Genomic DNA, 27,094 nt, shown 5'->3' with positions numbered 1-27,094 from the left:
GGGAGATGAGGTTTGTAGAACCAAAAGCTAAGCCATGATGGGAGGACTCCTCGTAAAGATAGACGGCGGCGCGAGCGTGCGGCTCATCTGTTTCCTCCTACAGTAGACTAGACTGGTGGAGCAAAGGCCAAGGAAATAATCAATCACAGCGAGCACAGGTGGTGCGATTGGACTGGACGCCGTCCGTCCTAGTCGCCACATTTCCTTGTCCCGTCGTCCATACTATCATCATCATGCTTTGGGATTGCTTGCCACGCCCTGCTCCTAACTCCTACTCCTGCTCTGGGACAAGTGAAGTGACGGCCCTTTTATTTGTGGTTCTTGAGAGGAAAACACACTCCCAGATCTTGGCCAACAAGGAGCGCGGCATGCATGCATCGTGTGGTCTGGATGGGGGAGAGGCGTGCGCCCAGGGTGTCCACCCGTAGTGCACGCACGTACCCGTCAGCTGAGCGAGAGCGCGCGCGCGCACACACACACAGATTCCTTCCTGTTTATCTTTGCCGGTTTGCCCCATCACACGGCACGTATCCATACCATACCATACCGTACATGCATGGTCCATGCCTTCTCAGCTCCTCTGGGTGGGTGGGCGGCTCATGTGTTCAGACTTCAGACGTGATGTCTCTGTGAAGATTACCATCACACTTACTGTGTTCAAGAATAAACTTTGAGGCTGGTGCCAATGGACTGGTGCTTAAATGGGGTGCTAAGCATATTAAATAGCTTAGCAACCAAACTTCACAATGCATAGGCGCTTAGCTTCTTGTAGCTAAGCTCTCTTCATTTAATTAGTCCAAGGATCTTTTGTAGTATATAAATTTTGTGGCATATTTGTGCTACGTATTAAGCAAATAATATCCCTTGAGGAAAACACATGAAAATATAGTTGACTTGAGTCCATACATAAAGTGCCAATAAGATATTATGAAAATACATGAAATTACACCTACAATTAAAGATGCTTAAAATAAATGATGATGATAGTCTATTTTGGCCCAAACTTTTTCCAAATATGCTCTACCAAATCAGTTTTGAGTGCTCTATGAGTCCCACGATCTCGGATTCTTGCATCCCTTTGTAGCACCTGGGCGAATACCGGTATGTCGCCGTGTGTGAATACTGATGGTAGAACAATGGATGTGCCCGCCTCCTTGTTCAAATCAAGAATATTAGCCGCCGCTTCTTCTTCATCTTCGACTACCATATTGTGAAGAATGATGCAAGCTATCATGACCTTCTGGATATCACCCCGGTCACACAAACGTGCAGAACGACGCAAAATAGAGAATCGACCCTGCAAAACACCAAAAGCACGTTCGACATCCTTCCTTGCCCCTTCCTGATGTGCAGCAAACAACTTGTGCTTCTCTGTTTGTGGCATCGATATTGTCTTCACAAAAGCTGCCCATTCTGGGTATATCCCATCTACAACGCCAATGCATACAATCCAGGCTTCCTAACATGCCAGGAAACCCACGGCCTTCGCCAATACAGAGTAAGCGTTGTGTATCTTCAGTGTTGGGGCTTCGTAAATACTCTGCAGCATAGGTATCAATCACTCCTTGCACAAAGTTCTTCAAGCAATCAACTGCGGTAGTCTCGCCAATCTTGAGATATTCATCAAGACTATCTGCAGGTGTGCCATAAGCCAATTGGCGTATTGCCGCCGTGCACTTTTGCAGTGGAGAGAGCCCTTCACGGTTAAGCGCATCTGTCCTTGTGGTGAAGTATGGAGACCACTCACCTAGCGCATTGACGATGCGAAGAAAGAGAGGTCATCTCATCCTGAATCTTCTCCGAAATTTTTTGGTGCGGTAGAGAGGATTGTCGCAGAAGTAATCTCGTACAAGCTGTTGATGTGCTTCTTCACGCGGTCTATTCACGTATATCCTCGGACCACTCCTGCTAAGTGATCTTGCTTGAAGAGCCTCAAGTGTTCCCTTCAACTCCACGACAATCTCCTCGGCGAAGGAGTCTAGCATGTCCTCCTCGGCTAGGAATTCATCAAGTGTGTATAACTCTGTTGGATATGTAGTGTTTCTGGCATCACTATCATGTTGTTGATCTATATCATCAGGATCATCTGGTGGATGGTTATACATAGGCCTGAAACATGTAACAAACAAGACAACAATTGTACACATCAGAATAAGATCGAACCAAAAAAAATAACAGCTGGGTGACACTGTTTAGATTCCTGAACCAGAGAACAATGACATGAAAGTTAATTGACGAACTTCCCATGATAAAAACAGAATTGCGTTTGATTTCATAAAAAAAGTTCGTGTCTGATTATTTGTATGACTAGATAGCATCAGTGCAAATTTTGCTTCATCTACTAAAAACAGAGTAACGTACCCCCTAATCTTATTCTGTCTGAACCAATTTCTCATAGAACTTCAAATTGTTCGTGTACAACATCTGAAACTTCAGATAAATAGATCCTTATGCATTTCCATCAGATCAATAAGTAGATAGCAATACCTTGAAATTACTTGTTGGTTCTAAACTGAACTAAACTCAGTTTGATCCTATATAAAAAGATCGCTACAGACGTACCTAGATGTAGTATAATCAACTACGTTCCTTCCAACTACAAGTAACTCCAAACTAAACTGAACTGAACCATTGTGTATTACGAGCTGAACTAGTACGTTCTGAAATCAATTAGAAGGTTCTGAACTGAACAAAAATTACGAATTGAAATCAACTAGGTCTTCTTGGCCAATTATCATTCAAATTTTGGCCACAGCCCAAGTCTGATGCAGAGAAAAAATCGCATCTAAGCAAGAATGGGAGGGACAAAACATAAGGCGCACTAGCATACAGAAGAAAAGAGTATTCTGATTTGTGAAATGACGATACCCTCGAGCAGATTGTGGCTGGCCGGCGGAGCTACCAGCGACGGCGAACTGAACCGAGGGCGCTGGTGCTGTCCCAGATATCTTCTCCCGCGACTGGTCGGAGGAGCTACCGGTGGCGGCGAGCTGAGCCGAGGGCGTCCCTGGTACTTTCTGCCGGCGGCGGTCCATGGAGGCAACGCCTGAGAGGCGTGGCAGCGTCGCGAGGTGAGGAAGAGGTGGCTATGCCGGGGCGGCGGCGCAGGGCGAGCGGGTTGAGGAGGCCAAAGGGAGAGACGGGAAAGGAGAAGAGGCGAAACGGTTCGGCGGCGTGCACGGCGCACATGATCAAATTAACTGCGTTCCGCCTAGGTACGAGCGCCTGGAATTGTTTCTTCCTGAGGATACCGATTAGCTCTCTCTCCTCATTAATTAACATGCCACGTCTGATTTTTGCTTATGTGACAGACTTAGCACCTGTCCAAGGTGGAGCATTAGGAGGGGCGCGCCGGCTGCACCACACCCAGGGGCCAGGGCAGCAGGCGCAGTCCTGGTTTGAGCTGAGGCAGAACCACCCGCGCAACAACGCGGCGGCCGCGTTAAAGCATGTCCGAAAAGGTTTAAAACGTGGACGACATCAGAGGTTTGGACTTGCTTCTGCCGTCATCCATGGTAGAGTACTGGTAAGGGCATGTACAATGGTGGCATATGGATACATATGCCCCATAACAAAAAGTAATTTGAAGCACCTACATTAATTTTTCCTCTTCAATGCAAGCTATCACCAGTGGGTTTTATTAAAAAATAAAAAATAAAGACTCTAGTACACATGCATCTCTATTTTTCACTTCAACATTTTCAGCTTTTGTCACCGGACCACGCTTTTTCTCTTCAAGCACCCGCCTCCTGGAGAGGATCCTGCTTCCCTATCCGAACCTACTTTACGTCATATCCGATCCTATGTGGCATGCGAGACATCACCTTAAAGCTATGCATTGTACATGCCCTAAGCAAGCCAAGCCACGACATTTGTTCCGGACATGCCATGTAGTCGGATGCACGTTACCACGGACCACATTTCTCAAGTTTGGCTCGTCCGACAGGTGAGCAGTGACGGAAAGAAAAAACGCAGGATGAAGACTCACAAGGTCTTCTCCACGCTCATGAATTAACATGAGACAAACAAAAAAAGTAAGTACACGAGGGCACCTTCTTGAATAAGGGAGGAGAGAGAGCAATCTCCCCTGAAAATGCTACCGCGTGCGTTGGATCCGCCTGCGTAGGTGTTCCTTGTCACACCATCTACAGTCACATATGACAAATATGACCCATCAAATGCCTCTCGACGCGCGCGCCTCAAATTTCACTTCTTGCATTTGGACATTTCATACTAGATTCTTATATCTATACAAAAACATGCAAAAGAAGTAGAACCTACTTACTACGTCGATCCTACCTACTACTTGTCGGAGATCACGACGACCTTCGTGCCCGGCTCCGGCACCATGGGCGGCAGTTGCAGCTCCAGCTCCTCCGACGTTTCCGGCTGCTCCGCTCCGGCCTCCTTCGCCTCTATCTTCGCGTCGAGCTCGGCGAAGAGCGCGTCGGACTCCGCCTGCTCCCACCGGAGGAACGCCCGGTTAGCCTCCACATAGGCCTCATACTGGATGGACTCCAGGATGGCCTGCTGCTCCACCATCTTGTCGGACTGGGCGACGGCGAACTCCGCCTCCGCCCGCTCCAAGTTGAAGGCCGACATCTGCTGGTTCGGCCCCTCCACCTCCATCGGAGCAATCTCCTCCTCCTCCTCCTCCTCTTCCCCCGGCTGCTCCTCCTCCTCCTCCTCCTTCCCCGTCTCCGGCGAGTCCGGAGGCAGCCCGGTAGCGATGCGGGCGACGCACAGCTTGCCTCGCCCGGATCTCCAGCTGGATCTCGTAGCGGCGCTCCGACTCAGCATGGCGTAGTAGATGATCTTGCTCCGGACCATGGCGGTGTTGGGGAACGTTGCATAAAATAAAAAAAATTCTACGCTCACCAAGATCAATCTATGAGTTCATCTAGCAACGAGAGAGAGGAGTGCATCTACATACCCTTGTAGATCGCGAGCGGAAGCGTTCAAGAGAACGGGGTTGAGGGAGTCGTACTCGTCGTGATCCAAATCACTGGAGATCCTAGCGCCGAACGACGGCACCTCCGCGTTCAACACACGTACGGTCAGCGTGACGTCTCCTCCTTCTTGATCCAGCAAGGGGAAGGAGAGGTTGATGAAGATCCAGCAGCACGACGGCGTGGTGGTGGATGCAGCAGGGCTCCGACAGGGCTTCGCCAAGCGACTACGGGAGGAAGAAGTGTAGCAAGGGGGGAAGGGAGGCGCCAAGACTTCAGGGTGCGGCTGCCCTCCCACCCCTCCTCTTTATATAGGGACCCCAGGGGGGCGCCGGCCCTAGGAGATGGGATCTCCTAGGGGGGGCGGCGGCCAAGGGGGGAAACTTGCCCCCCAAGGCAAGTGGAGGCGCCCCCTCCCCTAGGGTTCCCAACCCTAGGCACAGAGGGGGGCCCAGGGGGGCGCACCAGCCCACCACGGGCTGGTTCCCCTCCCACTTCAGCCCATGGAGCCCTCCGGGATGGGTGGCCCCACCCGGTGGACCCCCGGGACCCTTCCGGTGGTCCCGGTATAATACCGGTGACCCCGGAACTTTCCCGATGGCCGAAACTCGATCCCATATATAATTCTTTACCTCTGGACCATTCCAGAACTCCTCTTGACGTCCGGGATCTCATCTGGGACTCCGAACAACTTTCAGTTTGCTGCATACTAATATCTTTACAACCCTAGCGTCACCGAACCTTAAGTGTGTAGACCCTACGGGTTCGGGAGACACGTAGACATGACCGAGACTGCTCTCCGGTCAATAACCAACAGCGGGATCTGGATACCCATGTTGGCTCCCACATGCTCCTCGATGATCTCATCGGATGAACCATGATGTCGAGGATTCAAACAACCCCGTATACAATTCCCTTTGTCAATCGGTATGTTACTTTCCCGAGATTCGATCATCGGTATCCCAATACCTCGTTCAATCTCGTTACCGGCAAGTCACTTTACTCGTACCGTAATGCATAATCCCGTGACCAGACACTTGGTCACTTTGAGCTCATTATGATGATGCATTACCGAGTGGGCCCAGTGATACCTCTCCGTAATACAGAGTGACAAATCCCAGTCTCGATCCGTGTCAACCCAACAGACACTTTCGGAGATACTCGTAGTATACCTTTATAGTCAGCCAATTACGTTGTGACGTTTGGTACACCCAAAGCACTCCTACGGTATCCGGGAGTTACACGATCTCATGGTCTAAGGAAAAGATACTTGACACTGAAAAAGCTCTAGCAAAACGAACTACACGATCTTGTGCTATGCTTAGGATTAGGTCTTGTCCATCACATCATTCTCCTAATGATGTGATCCCGTTATCAAAGACATCCAATGTCCATAGTCAAGAAACCATGACTATCTGTTGATCAACGAGCTAGTCAACTAGAGGCTCACTAGGGATATGTTGTGGTCTATGTATTCACACGTGTATTACGATTTCCGGATAATACAATTATAACATGAATAAAAGACAATTATCATGAACAAGGAAATATAATAATAATCCTTTTATTATTGCCTCTAGGGCATATTTCCAACAGGCGGAGTGCCGGAGCATGGGCGAAGCGTCTGACCGTGAGCAGAGCGCCGGAGCGAGAGAGGAAGGAGGTGGATGGGCTCGGACTGGCGGTGCGAAGAGGGGGAAGGGGGATGGGTTAGGGTTGTGGGACGCCAGCCGACTTAAATAGCCGGATTTGGTCTTGCACGGCGAGATGGAGCGGCGACACGCGGTGTTCACACCGCGGAGACGGACGCGGCGTCCCTCAGACAACCGGGTTTTCGGGCATTTCCGCATGGGACCCCGCCGTCAGACAAACGTGACGGGTGTGCCCGGGCGTTCCCATATACGCCCCATATTTGGGCTGGACACGGGGGTGCCGGTCAGCCCGGGCATTTGAGGGCCATTTGAGGGGCCCATCTGGGTCAAAAAATCGTGATCGGAAGGCCCGTTCGGACGTATGATACGTGTTTGAGAGGTTCGGTTATAGATGCTCTCAGGCCCTGTTTGGTTCATAAGTCCTAGGACTTTTTCTAGTCCCAACCAAAAAGTTCCTAATCCCTAAAAAGTCCCTCCATGTTTGTTTCTAGGGACTAAAAAGTTCCTAGTCCCTCCGTAGAGGTTAATAAATGACCATGTTACCCCTAGTATACAGAAAAATAATAACCAAACAACACCATGGGGCAATGGGTGTAGGGAGGGGCATTGTTGGATAAGTCCCAAAAAGTCCCAAAAAAAGACTCTCCTTGAGAGTCTTTTTCATTTAGTCCTAAAAAACAACTTTTAGTCCCTAGTAGTCCCTCCTGTTTGGTTAAAAAGTCTCTAAGAGGGACTTTTTCTAGTCCCTACACCCAAAAGTTCCTGAAAACAAACACCCCCTCCGTGACCACATCTGAAAGCCAAACCTGCGTGTACTAATCAACATCTTTATCTAAGATAAGAAAGGAGCGCCTAATCAGGGCCTACTTGGTTGTTCATGCCGGTGCTCCTCAAGCTCACCATCTGCACTAGTTCTTCAGAGATCATGTAAAAAAAAATACTTCCTCCGTAAAGAAATATAAAAGCATTTAGTTTATGGAGGGAGTACTACTCACACGTGAGCTTGAGGAGCCCGGGCTAAGATTTACACAATTAAAGACGACGGTTTGGAATGGGCAAAGAGAATTGGAGGCTAGGGTTCAACACTGATAGAAACACGATGCCTTTTAGGGCGCCGGATTACTGGTTTTACTTATAGTGCTAGAGTGGGATAAAAGCAGTGAAGATTGAAAATGATATGCTTAAAGTAGCACACTGTTAGAAACGGTAATTTGAAATTCATCCGTTGGATTTTACGTGGACGTTCCCAATCAACAAAGAAGAGTGCAAAGCACTGAGTTGAAGTTGGCTCTCGCTTTCCTCATGGCATCTATAGCCGGACTTGCCAAATCCCCCTTCAAAACGGCCGAGGGCCGGCGCCGGACAGCTCCTCATATGGGTTGTTGGGTAGCCACACACCTCAAATATAAATCCTCAACACGTGAATATCACATCTAATAAAACATTTGTTGGTAGCGAAAAGACATAGTCCAAACATAAATTTTATTAAATGCGTAATTCAAACATTAGCTCTTAAGTTTTGATTGTGGGTCCACATATGGTCCAGATCACCGAGTAGCTATGCGTGCATCTGATGATCTCGAAGATTCTGGCACGTTTGCAGAAAATTGATAGAAGTGCATAAATATACTTGTGTTGAGCATTTGTGGTACTGCTTATCGACCATTCACTGGTTCAGGACTTGAGGTCATTTTGACGCAAGTTGGTGCTAGTTTGTCTGCTCTTGGGATTTCATGCTTTTCAAATGAATGTGACGCCAGCTGAATTATTACCGTAGCAAGCAATGACGTTGCCTGCAACGTATACTTAGGGGAAAACGGCAGAAAAAAAAAGGAATGACGCTGACTGTGATGTTTTCTTACAAGTAGTTCAAATTAAAGTAATTGGAGTTTAGTGGTTGCGATCATGTGAGTGATAGCAGCCTCCGTCCGCCTTTTGCAGAACTGAAAGCCGATGGTAAAATTCAATTGGCTAGGGCTGTGGGTGGCGCCATCATGTTGTGACTGGGAGATGAGGTTTGTCGAACCAAAAGCTAGGGCATGAGAGCAACTCCAACCAAAGGACCTATTTTGTCCGTTTGGGTTTTTCAAACAGAAAACTTAGCTTAATGGGGCGATCAAAGGGACTCGCGCGTTTGCCTACTGCCCGTTTGTCATCTGACCCGATCCAAATTGAGCCCAAATTTAGGCCATAAATGGATCCATGACGGACAAAAGCGGGCGCTCCCGTCGTCCGCTCTTGTCCGCTGCTAGTCTCTCGTGTCCGCCCTGGTCCTACTAGTCAGCCACATCGCACGGACCGCTCGACCGGAAACTGCAGCTAAGATCCCCACCCAACCGAGCGCCGTCACGAGCTGCCGTCCTCGACGGCGAGGCCTCCACCTCCTCCGTCATCCTCGCCGGCGAGGCCTCGGGTCACTGGCCAAGCTGGTGCCGCCGCCCGCCACCGTGCTCACCAGGGAGATCTCCACCGCCCGCCGCGCTCACTGGGGAGACCTCCGCAGCCGCAGCCCCGTCATGAGCTCCGGTCGCCGTGGAGCAGGCGTCGGTAGTCGCTAGGAGGCGCGACAGCCTGAAGGCACGACCAGCAGTAGTACCAGCACCTCAGGCGGAGCAACTCGCCGGCGCTGCGCGGGGGCGGCGGGGACACGGAGGTCAGCACTGCTGAGGTCAGGTCCACTGCCTCGTTCTCCTCCTCCAACTACTACCCCACGCCCCCAGTCCTCACGACGACGCCATCGTCTACCCCCGTCCATCCACAACGCCGTCCTATCCACATCTGCCATGCATGGTGAGCCAGGTACACCAGGGGAGCGCTGGCGGCAGCGGCGGGGCGCCCCGCTGGCGGGAGGTACACGTTGTGGTGCAGGCAGGGCGGCTGTGGTGCAGGGCGTGGGCGCCTACTGCGGCGTGGCGGTGCAGGCCGTGGGTGTCAGTTAGGACGCGGCGGTGATGCACACGCAGCTCCCCATCCCATCCACACAGACAGCTCCGCTGTCATCTGCTCCATGTGCTCGTGTTGGGTGCATCCACCATCCGTCCATGTCCGCGGTATGTCCGTTAGGCGGAAGGATGACCCAAACAAATAAAAATGAACAAAAATCGGTGTCCGTTTGGGTGAAGTTGCTCTGATGGCTCCTCCTAAAGATAGACGGGGCGAGCGTGCGGCTCATCTGTTTCGTGGTAGACAGGTGGTGCGATTGGACTGGGCGCCGTCCTAGTCGCCGTATTTCCTTGTCCCGTCGTCCATGGATACTTTGGGATTGCTTGCCACGCCCTACTCCTACTCTGGGAGAATTGAAGTGACGGCCGTTTGTGGACTCTTCTTGAGAGGAAAACACTCCCAGATCTTGGCCAAGAAGGAGCGCGGCATGCATGCATCCTGTGGATGGATATGGCGGGAGGGAGGCGTGCGCCCACGGCGTCCACCCGTAGTGCATGTACCCGTATTGCAATGCATGGTTCATGCCTAACCTTTCCGCCTAGTCTTGGTTTGAGGCAGGCAGGACCACTCGCGCAATGAGCGGGCGAAAAGGTTAAAATGTGGACGACGTCGGCCAGAGACTAGTACAAACTGTTTTTGCCGTCATCCATTCCACGGTGGCAATCTAATACTTAATCCACAACAGTTGTCCCTGACGTAGTACACACATAGTATGTGGTTGGATGCACGTTATCTCGGTCGAGATTTCTCATATTGACTTTAGCAGGTGAGCAGTGACGCCATTAATTTCTGAATGATCATCGAGCTAAAAAGTGGAGCACCAGAGGACACTTCCCCAGCGACAGCGGAGCAGCGCTGGATCCGCCTGGTTCCTCGTCAGTATCCCGCGTAACAAGGTTAAAGAGGGTGTTTGGATCAAGACTAGAGACTAGAGACTAGTAGTAGTCACCTTTAGTCAGTAAACCTCCAAACACCCCTCACTAGTGGGTGACTAAAATTAGTTTAGTCCCTAGTCACCCCATCCCCAACTTTTACTGACTAGAGACTAGTAGTAGTCACCTTTAGTCAGTAAACCTCCAAACACCCCTGACTTTTACTGACTAAAGTCCCCCTCTCTCTCCTCTAGTTGGTGTTACACAAGGGACATTTAATACTGAGAAATTTAATGCTGACTAGTAGTAGTCACCTTCCAAACAGGGCCTGACTAAAAACTTCTAGTCTGACTACTAATAGTCACATGACTAGAGAGTACCCAAACACCCTCAAAGTCCTTGAGGTAATAGCACCCCAGGTACCCTAACTTGCACACAATGTGATGATCTAGTCCCAAATTTGCAAAACGAGACCATTCTATACCCCAACTTGCATCCAATGTGATGATTTAGTCTCAGACCAATCAGAGCTCGACAATTGGCAGCCAGGTGGCTGGACCGGTCAGCGCACGCACTTTTGCAGAAACCCCCCTGCCGTCGCGTGCCAGGGGCCTCAAAGACGAGATCCAGGAGATGCTCGGCCAGCTCGGCCTCCGCGAGCCAGAGCCAGAGCGGCGCACCACGAACCACCATCCCTCCCCGTCGTCGCGCATGGAGCTCCACACCATGGCCCTCTCGGAGACGATCCACGAGATGAGCGCGTTCCCCGACGCGCGGCACGAGCTCTACTCCTGGGAGTTCTACAAGGCCTACCTCCGGTCGCCCCGACCCATCGACCCGCCGTCGGCGACGAGCGCGGTGCCTCTCCACGTGGCGCAGCTGGGGGCGGTGATGAGGGGCCGCTACCCTTACCTCGCGGACGAGGTGGCGAGGCTGGCGAGGTCCAAGACGGCGGAGCAGCGTGCGGCGCTAGGCAGGAGGTTGCTGCAGATGGACGCTGCCGCGCTGGGCTCGCTGGAAGATCGGTTGAGGGAAGCCACGCGGGCCGGGAAGGAGGCCATGCTGGCCAAGCTGCAGTCGGAGGTGCGCTACGCCAGGTCCAGGATTCAGGCGGAGGCCATGGTCGAGACCATCAAGTCTGCCGCTCCCAACCAGAAATGATTTAGGTACTACTAGTAGTATGGGTCAGGCTATGGTGGAATGCTGATTAATTAGGAGGCAAGGTGAAGTTAATTTCGTTTCATAGATGGGTCTTATGTGTGTAATCTCCTAAGCTAAATGTATGACTGAACCCAATTTGATCGGGAACTTAAATCTACAGTCCTGCTCATGCGCGATCTGTTCTACATTCATCTTCTTTTCACTATGTGGAATGTAAATGTAAATGTAGAGTACTAGTTTTGCTGATTCTTGAAACATTTTTTGCCAAAATTTCTACGTTTGCAGACGAAGAGAACAGAGGATACAATACTTATGAACAGAGTAGATTGAGAAATTGGTCATTCAGGCCAGAGTAGATTCAAGTCTACATTGATGCAAATAGCCCTAAATATTGCTAGCTAGATACATTAGACATGTCCACGATACAAAGTGCAAGGTCACCTCCTGATCAACATTTCTTCCATAGTTCGATCCAAGCCTGATACTAGTAGCCACTATAGCAAATGGCCTCCATTTGCATTGCATCTGCACATGACAGAAAGATCAACCAACTTTGCCACCACTGACCATCTCAACCATGGCCTCCGTGTCGACCCTGGCCTTGGCGTACTGCACCTCCGCCTCCAGCTTGGCCTGCATCGCCTCCTTGTCGGCCAACGTCGCCTCGCTGAACTCTGCTTCCAGGGCGGCCAACGTGGCAGCTTCCGCCTGCAGCAGACCTCTGCTCAGCACCTCACGCTGCTCTGCCGCCTTCTCCATCCTGGCCACCTCGTCGGCGAGGTAAGGATAGCGTTCCTGGATCGGCCCCAGCCCCGCCGTCCCTGCAGTGTCCGGCAGCGGCGGCAGGTCGATGGGCCTGGGCGCCTGGAGGTACGCCTTGAAGAAGTCCCCGATGTAGAGGGCGTAGCGCTCGTCGGCGAACGCTCCCATGGCCAGCATGGCCTTCAGGATGCCCCTGATGTTGCGCTCCACCCACGAAGGCTCCTCCGCCGGCGACGCCTCCTCCGGCTGCGGCGGCGAGGAGTGCTACTTGGAGGTGCCCGGCTCCGCCTCCGCCTCAGCTTCTTGCGGCTGCGATTCCGGTTCCGGCCTCGTTTGGGGCTGCGACAGCAGCGGTGGTGGAGACGGAGATGGAGGAGGAGGCGGCGTGGTGGCATCACCAACAGGCCCTTTACCATCGATGGCGAGCTCGTCCGCCGGCGCCGGCGCATCTCTAGTGAGCACGAGCAGACGCAGCGCATCCAGGCACGTCTGGGCCTGGGCGGCAGCCTCCTCGAACGAACACCAACTAGTGAGCTCTGTCGCCCCGCCAGCTCGTGAACCCTCCTCGAACGGACGCCAACTCGATTCCGACGTCTTTAATTCAGGTAGAGGTGAGTGTGGGTTGATTAGAGGAAACAGTAGGGGGTTTTCTGCAAAAGTGAGTGCGCTGACCAGTACAGCCACCTGGATGCCAATTGTTGAGCTCTGATTGGCCTGGGACTAAATCATCACATTGGATGCAAGTTGGGGTATGGAATGGTCTAGTTTTGCAAGTTTGGGACTAGATCATCACATTGTGTGCAAGTTAGGGTACCTGGGGTGCTATTACCTCAAAGTCCTTGTTCAGGATGGAGTGGACCACTTTGCGAATGATCAGAAATTAAGTTTGGCTACAGATTACTTTAAGGCAATCTTGGGTCGGCCAGCCTCCTCTATGAGCACTGTGGACGTTAGTTCTCTATATACTCGGCTTGATCTGTCCGAGCTTACGACAGAGTTCTCCTGGGCAGAAACACTTCAGGCCATCAATTGCTCACCCAATAACAGAAGTCCGGGCCCTGATGGTTTCACCAATGAGTTTTACAAAGCTTTTAAGTTGATGCTAAAGGATGATCTTCTCAGGTTTTTTGATGATTTCCATAGAAATGAAGTTGATCTTACTGGCATCAATTCTGCTTTCATCACTCTGCTGCCTAAAAAGGACACGCCCCTGGAACTGCGAGACTTCAGACCCATTTCTCTTATAGCAGCCTAGGATCTGGGCCTCTAAGGTTCTGGCAAGTCGGCTAAAAGTTTGGATTCCTCTCTGGATCCACTCCCTTCAGTCTGGCTTCTTACGGGGTTGTTCGATCATCGAAAACTTTGCTCTGGCTGCCGAAATGATCCAATACGCTCATAAAAGAAAAATGCCAATCATTGCTCTAAAGCTGGACTTTCACAAGGCCTTTGACAGTGTCAGTTGGTGTTGTTTACGGAAAATTCTTGAAGCTAGAGGTTTTCCTCGAGTGTGGATGAGCTGGATTCACATGATCTTGTCAACTGGCAGTTCTAGGGTCCTCCTCAATGGCGAGCTGGGTGCCCCCATTCGGGCAAAGAGAGGTTTTCGGTAAGGGGATTCCTTATCCCTGTATCTCTTCATTCTTGTAGCGGACCTCTAGGTCTTTCCAATATGGCAGTCCCAAAATATAGATTTCTTCTTCCACATAGGTGCGTGTCCGTAAGCATTCTTTGGAACAGTTTGTCCGCCAGGACCCTTTCCAAAGATTACCTTCAAATCCTTCACCATATCATGTACATCAGCACCAGTGCGGTGCCGAGGCTTCGTCCGGTGATCCCTCCTCACCTTTGAAATGCTTGCCTTTATTTCTTACGAGACGCCTGCTCGGAAGAAATCGACGATGTCCCAGGTACACATTCTTACTACAACTATCCAAATATATACTGTCAATATCATCCAAACAGTGCGTGCATCCGCGGTATCCCTTGCAAAGGTTACCGAGAGCAGGTCAATCATTGATGGCCACGAACAACAATGCCTTTAGGTCAAATTCTTCCTGTTTGTGCTCATCCCACGCACGTACACCTTTTCCGTTCCACAGCTGTAAGAGTTCTTCAACTAATGGCCTTAGGTACACATCAATGACGTTGCCGGGTTGCTTAGGGCCTTGGATGAGCACTGGCATCATAATGAACTTCTGCTTCATTCACAACCAAGGAGGAAGGTTATACAAACATAGAGTTACAGGCCAGGTGCTATGGTTGTTGTGAAGGAAATATGCCCTAGAGGCAATAATAAAGTTATTATTTATTTCCTCATATCATGATCAATGTTTATTATTCATGCTAGAATTGTATTAACTGGAAACATGATACATGTGTGAATACATAGACAAACATAACGTCACTAGTATGCCTCTACTAGACTAGCTCATTAATCAAAGATGGTTATGTTTCCTAACCATAGACATGTGTTGTCATTTGATTAATGGGATCATATCATTAGGAGAATGATGTGATTGACATGACCCATTCTGTTAGCCTAGCACTTGATCGTTTAGTATATTGCTATTGCTTTCTTCATGACTTATACATGTTCCTATAACTATGAGATTATGCAACTCCCGTTTACCGGAGGAACACTTTGGGTGCTACCAAACGTCACAACGTAACTGGGTGATTATAAAGGAGTACTACAGGTGTCTCCAAAGGTACATGTTGGGTTGGCGTATTTTGAGATTAGGTTTTGTCACTTCGATTGTCGGAGAGGTATCTCTGGGCCCTCTCGGTAATGCACATCACTATAAGCCTTGCAAGCAATGTAGCTAATGAGTTAGTTATGGAATGATGCATTACGTAATGAGTAAAGAGACTTGCCGGTAACGAGATTGAACTAGGTGTTGGATACCGACGATCGAATCTCGGGCAAGTAACATACCGATGACAAAGGGAACAACATATGTTGTTATGCGGTTTGACCGATAAAGACCTTCGTAGAATATGTAGGAGCCAATATGAGCATCCAGGTTCCGCTATTGGTTATTGACCGAGAATAGTTCTAGGTCATGTCTACATAGTTCTTGAACCCGTAGGGTTCGCACACTTAACGTTACAATGACAGTTTTATTATGAGTTTATATATTTTGATGTACCGAAGGTTGTTCGGAGTCCTGGATGTGATCCAGGACATGACGAGGAGTCTCGAAATGGTCGAGACATAAAAATTGATATATTGGAAGCCTATATTTGGATATCGGAATTGTTCCGGGAGAAACCGGGATTTTTCCGGAGTACCGGGGGGTTACCGGAACCCCCCCGGGGGTTATTGGGCCTACATGGGCCATGAGGGAGAAGAGGAGGGCCGGCCAGGGCAGGCCGCATGCCCCCTCTCCCCTAGTCCGAATAGGACAAGGGGGGGGGGCGGCGCCCCCCTTTCCTCTTTCCCCTTCCCCTTTCCTTCACCAAGGCAAGAGGGGGGAGTCCTACTCCCGGTGGGAGTAGGACTCCTCCAGGCGCACCCCTTGGGGGGTGGCCGCATCCCCCCTTCCTCCTTTATATACGGGGGCAGGGGGCACCCTAGGACACACAAGTTGATCTACGGATCATTCCTTAGCCGTGTGCGGTGCCCCCCTCCACCATATTCCACCTCGGTCATATCGTCGCGGTGTTTAGGCGAAGCCCTGCGCCGGTAGAGCATCATCATCGTCACCACGCCGTCGTGCTGACTGAACTCATCCCCGACACGTTGCTGGATTGGAGTCCGGGGATCGTCATCGAGCTGAACGTGTGCTGAACTCGGAGGTGCCGTACGTTCGGTACTTGGATCGGTCGGATCATGAAGACGTACGACTACATCAACCGCGTTGTCATAACGCTTCCGCTTACGGTCTACGAGGGTACATGGACAACACTCTCCCCTCTCGTTGCTATGCCATCACCATGATCTTGCGTGTGCGTAGGATTTTTTTTGAAATTACTACGTTCCCCAACAGTGGCATCAGAGCCAGGTTTTATGCGTAGATGTCATATGCACGAGTAGAACACAAGTGAGTTGTGGGTGATACAAGTCATACTGCTTACCAGCATGTCATACTTTGGCTCAGTGGTATTGTGAGATGAAGCGGCCCGGACCGACATTACGCGTACGCTTACGCGAGACTGGTTTCACCGTTACGAGCACTCATGCTTAAAGGTGACTGGCGGGTGTCTGTCTCTCCCACTTTAGCTCAATCGAGTGTGGCTACGCCCGGTCCTTGCGAAGGTTAAAACAGCATTAACTTGACGAACTATCGTTGTGGTTTTGATGTGTAGGTAAGAAAGGTTCTTGCTAAAGCCCGTAGCAGCCACGTAAAATTTGCAACAACAAAGTAGAGGACGTCTAACTTGTTTTTGCAGGGCATGTTGTGATGTGATATGGTCAAGATGTGATGATATATTTTATTGTATGAGATGATCATGTTTTGTAACCGAAGTTATCGGCAACTGGCAGGAGCCATATGGTTGTCGCTTTATTGTATGAAATGCAAACGCCCTGTAATTGCTTTACTTTATCACTAAGCGGTAGCCATAGTCGTAGAAGCAATAGATGGTGTAACGACAACGATGCTACGATGGAGATCAAGGTGTCGCGCCGGTGATGATGGTGATCACGACGGTGCTTCGAAGATGGAGATCACAAGCACAAGATGATGATGGCCATATCATATCATTTATATTGATTGCATGTGATGTTTATCCTTTATGCATCTTATCTTGCTTTGATTAACGGTAGCATTTTAAGATGATCTCTCACTAAATTATCAAGAAGTGTTCTCCCTGAGTATGCACCGTTGTGAAAGTTCTTCGTGCTGAGACACCACGTGATGATCGGGTGTGATAGGCTCTACGTTCAAATACAACGGGTGCAAAACAGTTGCACACGCGGAATACTCAGGTTAAACTTGACGAGCCTAGCATATAACAGATATGGCCTCGGAACACGGAGACCGAAAGGTCGAGCGTGAATCATATAGTAGATATGATCAACATATTGATGTTCACCGTTGAAACTACTCCATCTCACGTGACGATCGGACATGGTGTAGTTGATATGGATCACGTAATTACTTAGAAGATTAGAGGTATGTCTATCTAAGTGGGAGTTCTTAAGTAATATGATTAATTGAACTTAAATTTATCATGAACTTAGTACCTGATAGTATTTTGCTTGTCTATGTTTGTTGTAGATAGATGGCTCATGTTGTTGTTCTGTTGAATTTTAATGCGTTCCATGAGAAAGCAAAGTTGAAAGATGATGGTAGCAATTACATGGACTAGGTCCGTAACCTGAGGATTATCCTCATTGCTGCACAGAAGAATTACGTCCTGGAAGCACCGCTGGGTGCCAGGCCTGCTGCTGATGCAACTGACGGTGTTAAGAACGTCTGGCAGAGCAAAGCTGATGACTACTCGATAGTTCAGTGTGCCATGCTTTACGGCTTAGAACCGGGTCTTCAATGACGTTTTGAACGTCATGGAGCATATGAGATGTTCTAGGAGTTGAAGTTAATATTTCAAGCAAATGCACGGATTGAGAGATATGAAGTCTCCAATAAGTTCTATAGCTGCAAGATGGAGGAGAATAGTTCTGTCAGTGAACACATACTCAAAATGTCTGGGTATAATAATCACTTGATTCAATTGGGAGTTAATCTTCCTGATGATAGTGTCATTGACAGAATTCTTCAATCACTGCCACCAAGCTACAAGAGCTTCGTGATGAACTATAATATGCAAGGGATGGACAAGACTATTCCCGAGCTCTTCGCAATGCTAAAAGCCGCGGATGTAGAAATCAAGAAGGAGCATCAAGTGTTGATGGTTAACAAGGCCACCAGTTTCAAGAAAAAGGGCAAAGTGAAGAAGAAGGGGAACTTCAAGAAGAACAGCAAACAAGTTGCTGCTCAAGAGAAGAAACCCGTCTGGACCTAAGCCTGAGACTGAGTGCTTCTACTGCAAGCAGACTGGACACTGGAAGCGAAACTGCCCCAAGTATTTGGCGGATAAGAAGAATGGCAAAGTGAACAAAGGTATATGTGATATACATGTTATTGATGTGTACCTTACTAATGCTCACAGTAGTATCTGGGTATTTGATACTGGTTCTATTGCTAATATTTGCAACTCGAAACAGGGACTACGGATTAAGCGAAGATTGGCTAAGGACGATGTGACGATGCGCGTGGGAAATGGTTCCAAAGTTGATGTGATCGCGGTCGGCACGCTACCTCTACATCTACCATCGGGATTAGTTTTAGACCTAAATAATTGTTATTTGGTGCTAGCGTTGAGCATGAACATTATATCTGGATCTTGTTTGATGCGAGACGGTTATTCATTTAAGTCAGAGAATAATGGTTGTTCTATTTATATGAGTAATATCTTTTAAGGTCATGCACCCTTGAAGAGTGGTCTATTTTTATTGAATCTTGATAGTAGTGATACACATACTCATAGTTTTGAAACCAAAAGATGCAGAGTTAATAATGATAGTGCAACTTATTTGTGGCACTGCCGTTTAGGTCATATCGGTGTAAAGCGCATGAAGAAACTCCATACTGATGGGATTTTGGAATCACTTGATTATGAATCACTTGGTACTTGTGAACCGTGCCTCATGGGCAAGATGACTAAAATGCCGTTCTCCGGAACTATGGAGCGAGCAACTGATTTATTGGAAATCATACATACTGATGTTTGTGGTCCAATGAATGTTGAGGCTCGCGGCGGGTATCGTTATTTTCTCACATTCACAGATGATTTGAGCAGATATGGGTATATCTACTTAATGAAACACAAGTCTGAAACATTTGAAAAGTTCAAAGAATTTCAGAGTGAAGTGGAAAATCATCGTAACAAGAAAATAAAATTTCTACGATCTGATCGTGGAGGAGAATATTGAGTTACGAGTTTGGTCTACACTTGAAACAATGTGGAATAGTTTTGCAACTCACGCCACCCGAAACACCACAACGAAATGGTGTGTCCGAACGTCGTAATCGTACTTTACTAGATACGGTGCGATCTATGATGTCTCTTACTGATTTACCGCTATTGTTTTGGGGTTATGCTTTAGAGATGGCCGCATTCACGTTAAATAGGGCACCATCAAAATCCGTTGAGACGACGCCTCATGAACTATGGTTTGGCAAGAAACCAAAGTTGTCGTTTCTTAAAGTTTGGGGCTGCGATGCTTATGTGAAGAAACTTCAACCAGATAAGCTCGAACCCAAATCGGAGAAATGTGTCTTCATAGGATACCCAAAAGAAACTGTTGGGTACACCTTCTATCACAGATCTGAGGGCAAGATTTTCATTGCTATATTCGGATCCTTTCTAGAGAAGGAGTTTCTCTCGAAAGAAGTGAGTGGGAGGAAAGTAGAACTTGATGAGGTAACTGTACCTGCTCCCTTATTGGAAAGTAGTTCATCACAAGAACCGGTTCCTGTGATAACTACACCAATTAGTGAGGAAGCTAATGATATTGATCATGAAACTTCAGATCAAGTTTCTACTGAACCTCGTAGGTCTACCAGAGTAAGATCCGCACCAGAGTGGTACGGTAATCCTATTCTGGAAGTCATGTTACTTGACCATGATGAACCTACGAACTATGAGCAAGCGATGATGAGCCCAGATTCTGCAAAATGGCTAGAGGCCATGAAATCCGAGATGGGATCCATGTATGAGAACAAAGTATGGACTTTGGTTGACTTGCCTGATGATTGGCAAGCCATTGAGAATAAATGGATTTTTAAGAAGAAGACTGACGCTGATGGTAATGTAACTGTCTATAAAGCTCGACTTGTTGCAAAAGGTTTTCGACAAGTTCAAGGGGTTGACTACGATGAGACTTTCTCACCCGTAGCGATGCTTAAGTGTGACGCCCCCGATTTAATCGTACACTAATCACGCACGCAAACATGTACGATCAAGATCAGGGACTCACGGGAAGATATCACAACACAACTCTAAAACATAAATAAGTCATACAAGCATCATAATACAAGCCAGGGGCCTCGAGGGCTCGAATACAAGTGCTCGATCATAGACGAGTCAGCGGAAGCAACAATATCTGAGTACAGACATAAGTTAAACAAGTTTGCCTTAAGAAGGCTAGCACAAACTGGGTTACAGATCGAAAGAGGCGCAGGCCTCCTGCCTGGGATCCTCCTAACTACTCTTGGGCGTCGTCAGCGGCCTGCACGTAGTAGTAGGCACCTCCCGTGTAGTAGGAATCATCATCAACGGTGGCATCTGGCTCCAGGGCTCCAGCATCTGGTTGCGACAACCAGGTAGAAGGGAAAGGGGAAAAGAGGGAGAAAAGCAACCGTGAGTACTCATCCAAAGTACTCGCAAGCAAGGAGCTACACTACATATGCATGGATATATGTGTAAAGGGCCATATCAGTGGACTGAACTGCAGAATGCCAGAATAAGAGGGGGATAGCTAGTCTTATCGAAGACTACGCTTCTGGTCACCTTCGTCTTGCAACAGGTAGAAGAGGGTAGGTTGAAGTCCTCCAAGTAGCATCTCCAAGTAGCATCTCCAGTAGCATCTCCAGTAGCATCGCATAGCATAATCCTACCCGGCGATCCTCCCCTCGTATCCCTGAGAGAGAGCGACCACCGGTTGTATTTGGCACTTGGAAGGGTGTGTTTTATTAAGTATCCGGTTCTAGTTGTCATAAGGTCAAGGTACAACTCCAAGTCATCCTGTTACCGAAGATCACGGCTATTCGAATAGATTAACTTCCCTGCAGGGGTGCACCAACTTACCCAACACGCTTGATCCCATTTGGCCGGACACACTTTCCTGGGTCATGCCGGCCGCGGAAAATCAACACGTCGCAGCCCCACCTAGGCTCAACAGAGAGGCCAGCATGCCGGTCTAAACCTAAGCGCACAGGGGTCTGGGCCCATCGCCCATAGCACATCTGCACGTTGCGTACGCGGCCGAAAGCAGAACTAGCCCCCTTAATACAAGAGCAGGCTTACATTCCAATCCGGCGCGCGCCACTCAGTCGCTGGCGTCATGAAGTGCTTCGGCTGATACCACGACGCGGGGATACCCATAACTACTCCCGCGTAGATGGTTAGTGCATATAGGCTCGTAGCCAACTCAGATCAAATACCAAGATCTCGTTAAGCGTGTTAAATATCCGCGAACGCCGAACAGGGCCAGGCCCACCTGTCTCCTAGGTGGTCTCAACCTGCCCTGTCGCTCCGCCACAAAGTAACAGTCGGGGGCCGTCGGGAACCCAGGCCCACCTCTACCGGGATGGAGCCACCTGCCCCTTCAGCCCCCATCTCCGAACAGTATCACAGGTAATGTAACTGTGTAAAGTATATCGTATATGCCCGTGATCACCTCCCGAAGTGATCACGGCCCAGTAGTATAGCATGGCAGACGGACAAGAGTGTAGGGCCACTGATGGAACACTAGCATCCTATACTAAGCAGTAGGATAGCAGGTAATGGTAACAACAGTAGTAGCAAGGACAGGCTATGCATCAGGATAGGAATAACAGAAAGTAGTAACATGCTACACTACTCTAATGCAAGCAATATAGAGGAGAATAGGTGATATCTGGTGATCAAGGGGGGGGGGCCTTGCCTGGTTGCTCAGACAAGGAGGGGCCGTCGGTGACGTAGTCGACCACAGGGGCATCAGCATCGTCACAGGGTCTCCCGGAGAGAAGAGGGGGGAGAAACAGTAAATACAAAGCAAGCAAGTGCATAACAGGACAACAAGCAGAGCTAGACGTGTTCTAACGCGGTATGAGGTGATACCGGTGAAGGGGGGAAACATCCGGGAAAGTATCCCCGGTGTTTCGCGTTTTCGGACAGATGAACCGAAGGGGGAAAGTTGCGAGTTCGATAGATTAGGGGGGTGTGGCGGACGAACGGGTTGCGTATCCGAAATCGTCTCGTCGTTCTGAGCAACTTTCATGTACAAAGTTTTTCCATACGAGCTACGGTTTATTTTATATTAATTCTAAAAGATTTAAATCAATTTTAGGATTTATTTATATTCCCAATTTAAATTAGTAAATACTTTTGTCACATAGTGCAGGGCCAGCCATAGTGTATTACAGGTGGGGTCAGGTCAAAGTCAATAGTCCAGTCAGCAGTTGACTAGGTCAACGTTGACTGGTCAAACTAGCTGGTGGGACCCAGCTGTCATAGAGTAGTGTAAATTAACAGTTTAATTAATTTAACAAATTAGGTGGGGGGCCACATGCCATTGACTTAGATATTTTGAAACAGGCTTTTATATGAAAAGGAACCACATGTCATTTTGAGTTATTCAACTAAACATTTTTATTAGGTTCTAATTAGGTGGTTAGGGGAATGGTTAAACTGGGCGGGCCCACATCTCAGTGGGCCAACCCACTGTCAAAACGTGTGTGCGCGTGTGCATGCCCGTCGGTGAGTTCAGAGAACGGCGGCGCGCGCGGAGCCGACGGCTCCAGCGACCAAAAGGGGCAGCCCCGGCTGCCAAATGGATAAGCGCGAGGCGCAGCGTCGAGACCTGCCTTCGTCTGTAGCTAGGAGCGGCTGAAACAGCGTCGGGGGCGACGGAAGGTGGCGACTACAACGGAGCTAGCGGCAAACAGTGCTGGAGGGCACGGGGAGGAGGGGGAAAAGGCCACGGAGGGCCGGAGGCTCACAGCGGAAGCGGCAGGATGCGTGATGGAGCCGGAGGAGGTCGGGGTCGAGCGGATCGATGACGAGGTTAGCGGCGGCGGCCGACGGTGCCGGAGAAGAGGGTGCCGGTCGACGAGGGGACTCCGGCGAGGGGAGCAAGGCGAGGGAGGCCGGATCCGCGACATGGCCCCCGGGATCCGTCCCTCTCTGACGAGGAGGCGGCTTGGCGGCGGTTCCCCGGGCGCGGGCGTGGTCGGGCGGTTGCGCACGGCGAGGCGTCGGTAGGGGAGGGCTCTACCGCGGGAGTGGCGTCGAAGGTGGGTGCAGGGGAGGGTGAGGCGAGCTTGGGGTGGTCCGGCGAGGCAAATAGTCGACGGGGGGGCGAGCTGGCGGCGACGGGGTCGAGGCGGAGGCGCTCCAGGCGGGCGACGGGCGGGGTCAGGGGCGTCGGTTGCCCCCGATCCAGATCCACTCGGGGCAGGGTGGGGAGACGAGGTGGATCGAGGGAGTGGTGGGGGTTACGGGCGACGTGGGTTAGGGTTTGGAGGGGTTATGGGGGCGCCGGCTGGGCCGGCCTGGCTAGCCTAGTGGCCAGCTGGGCCGAGGCCCAGCGGGGGGGTGGGGGGTGGGGGGCTTTTCCTTTCTTTCTTTTTGTTCTGTTTTCTTTTCTTGTTTCTATTTTTATTTTTCTGTTCTGTTTTATTTTTCTTATATAATAGTTTATAGTTTTACAAAAAGTGAAACCCATAGCTAAAATAGAGTTACAATTATAACTACTGCCACGAAAGGTTTTATCCCTGAACAAAATAGTTTAGTATTTTATAAAACCCAAAATGCATTTATTTAATTGTTTTACCTACTGTTTTAATCATTTTAGGGTATTAAAACATTTTATAAAAGTGGGGGTTTCTTCACCACAATTAACTTTGCATTATTTGGCACAACTCGAATATTTTAGTTTTAAAGTTTGAAAACTTTTACCGTTTGATTTGATTTTGAATTTGAATTTGAATCAGTTTCGAACTAACGCGAGATTAGCAACAGTAATTGTGGTGACGTGGCATCATTAACAGTGGTTTACTGTAGCTTAATTATCCAGGCGTCACAATTCTCCTCCACTACAAGAAATCTCGTCCCGAGATTTAAGCGGTGGAGTAATGGGGGAAAGGTGCTGGTAGCGAAAAACCTAACGAGTCTTCTCGGTCTTGGCTGCCCTTTCGAAGAGGTTGATCCCTTTCATTGATGTCTTCATTTCTCTGTTTCAGGTCCTCATGATGAAGTCGGCTCTTTTCTTCGGGAACTCCATCGCATTTACGAATAGGTAACGGGGCAGGTCGGCAACGACAGAATGTTATAAGTGTTATAATCTGGGATTAACCCATGAATGAGCATATGAGTACCTCTCGAGTTTGAACATTTAAAAGACATCGAGAGTAAAGTTGGGAGGTACAATAAGAGGGTCCAAGCGGATAGATAGCTGCTCAAAGTCTGAACCAGAGCGAGAATGGATTCAGAGCAGCGAGAGTAAGTATAGCGCCTTATACGGGAATAGAGCACAAGGAAGGTGGCTCGTGAATTACATACAAGGTCACGTGCGAGGAACAACCTTGAGAACAGGGGGTGTACAGGAGAGTCAGGTTTCGATCCTATGGAACTATGGGTTATGGGCCCACCATGTGTTTTTTTGGAGCAGTGACATCTTGCACGGTCATGATTGCGAGGCATGTCAGAGAGTACCATGTCAGTTATGTCGGCAACAACGTTGGTACCTAGGGCGAGGGACGAAGAGAACCATTTTCCTGCTCGTTGCAACGAGGCGGACCAATAGGCAAAGTTCTCGTCCATCGGTGGTTACCGGAATGTCATCAACAAAAGTAACAGGGTCTTACTGGCAAAATTGTACACGAGGGGTTTACATAAGCAGGAAATTAATACTGCTTAGACCATAATGATCACCAGAAAGGTTAAACCAAATAATGGAAAGGAAAATATGATTATCAGATATCTCAGGGGTATATCCTTCCCAATGATAAGCAGAGCATGACATCCATGACAGGATATAATGTAGAAAACCCTTTAGGTAAGGGGAGAAAAAAATTTCATGACATTACCCATACAACGGTGTTCGGATAATTGAGCAAGAAACATTTAGCATTGGGATTCAAATGTTCTTGTTGAAAATCGGAGTACCACAAGTATGCTTCGAGACAGTATTGACATGGTCTTCAAGCAAAGGTCAGGCTTTGGATACAAAGGATCCATCGAAAACAACTTATAGAATAAGTCTTACAGTTTCCTCATGGAAGAATGGATAACCTTGTTAAAAAGGAAACTATAACAATAGGTCCTCGGGCCAGGTGTGCTAGGCATGACATCATCTTACCGGGTCATATAAAGACCAATGTTATAACTCTTGGAAATATGTTCCAACCATCATATCTGACCGAGGTTCAGATCCGATTGGTGTCAGGAAACCTCCATCTTAGGATTCCTGAGAAGAAAAGGTGCAACGCAATTGACGAGATAACATTATAAGATTCTCGGGCAATGAACTATGGAAGCGAGTTCGAAGACAAGGATTCATCATCATTAAACCAAGGAGAGGATGAGAGGGTGGCTGATGGAATCAGTGGCAATTTATCGAGATTAACAAAAGATGGATTTCCACAATTATGTGAACAAGGAGATAACATTTGTCAGATCAAATGGTATAATGATGTATGCTCGAGGAAAACATACACAATTAAACATTGGTTGAAATGTGCACCCGAAATCTGGGCTAGGTAGCACAAACAATGTTAGAATGGCGGTTCGATAACCAATGGTCTAAGAATGAAATGTTGACCATTAACTTCAAAGCAATAAGGTTGCCGGAAGTTTTAAAATTACTAGTCCATCTGTCGGTATTCCTGTTAGGAACAACACAGGGACCAAGAAAAGAATGGTGATGGTGAAGTATCACTTATATCAAGAATTCTCAAGAGGTGGTGAAATTCTCACAACATCCTTGACAAAAGGCAGTAATACTTCAAGGTAGATCGTAATACGGGTTGGATAGTAAGTTGCATCCATAACATGAACAAGTTTGTGATGAAAGGAAGGTAAGGATGTTGTTGATGGTAACTGAAATTACCAAGGAACGAGGATGGCACTTGTCATCAAGAATTCCATTGATATCCTAGAAGGAGTCAAAATGTTGATGATGATCACGACAATTTGTTGTCGAGAGAATCCACGAAGAAGCAATTGAACAATGACTGCATCAAGCAAAAGGACTGATGCAACAAAAGATTATTGGAGCCACAGATACGACACAAACTCGAAATCAAGCTCACTATTTTTAAGGCGAAATGATATGACGATGAGGATCGACGTAAGGTTAGTTCATCGTCGAAAATTGGTGCTCCGAGAATAAGGACCAGGTAGCACAGTTAGAATCGTCACGACAATGATATAGCCAAACAGGCTAGGAATGGCATGATCGGGTACAAACTCGTACTTATAGAAGCTTACTGAAGAGTTGTTGAACCGTAGAGCGGACTCGGTTCAGTTATCGGTGTCTTTGAGTGTTCAATAACTTAGAGCCCGTGAAAAAATGGAATCAGTGGGAATGTAGCACTAGATGAAGAACTCATAAGAAGTTACGCAGTTCCATGATAATCTCGAGATACCAGGGGGTAATACTCGACGACAGTCCAAGGTAGAGCTTGGACTGGGGTATTGCTCTAAAGAAGATAAGTGCTTAAACATGCACGAGAAATGGTATTTAAAGGAGATCATGGTCGGAACCACGATTGCAAAAGGCCAGATCCCAGATATAAGATGTACTTATACCAAGGGAATAATTAATTTAAGAGAAGCTTTAATGATAAGATCTACATCATGTCCATGGGCATGAACACAAGTTCAAGGTCGACTCCCGCTTCCCCAATGCATAACCTTTCATTCACTTCTCACGTTCGATGAAGTTGCAGTGTTGAAATTTTATCTAGTGAAGCACCAGAAGAGTATGACTCGTGAAAACTTTCGGGTTCACACGGTTTAGAGAGGCATATGTTCAACCCATAGG

The 27,094-nt window shown here is 48.5% G+C and overlaps 1 protein-coding gene across 1 annotated transcript; it reads right to left on the bottom strand.

Annotated features, from left to right (window-relative positions):
- Positions 1-864: 864 nt before the first annotated feature.
- LOC123113232 (uncharacterized) lies at positions 865-3,200 on the bottom strand. Its single transcript, XM_044534419.1, has 3 exons — positions 2,869-3,200; positions 1,965-2,109; positions 865-1,108 (listed from the first exon to the last, which is right to left on the bottom strand). The coding sequence occupies exons 1-3, from the start codon at positions 3,033-3,035 to the stop codon at positions 989-991; spliced, it is 432 nt and encodes a 143-aa protein (XP_044390354.1). The 5' UTR covers positions 3,036-3,200; the 3' UTR covers positions 865-988.
- Positions 3,201-27,094: the final 23,894 nt, after the last annotated feature.

This window comes from Triticum aestivum, chromosome 5B (assembly GCF_018294505.1).
Source record: "Triticum aestivum cultivar Chinese Spring chromosome 5B, IWGSC CS RefSeq v2.1, whole genome shotgun sequence".
NCBI classification, from domain to species: Eukaryota; Viridiplantae; Streptophyta; class Magnoliopsida; order Poales; family Poaceae; genus Triticum; species Triticum aestivum.
Note: the sequence above shows the minus strand (reverse complement) of the source record. Positions and strands in the feature narration are given on the sequence as shown.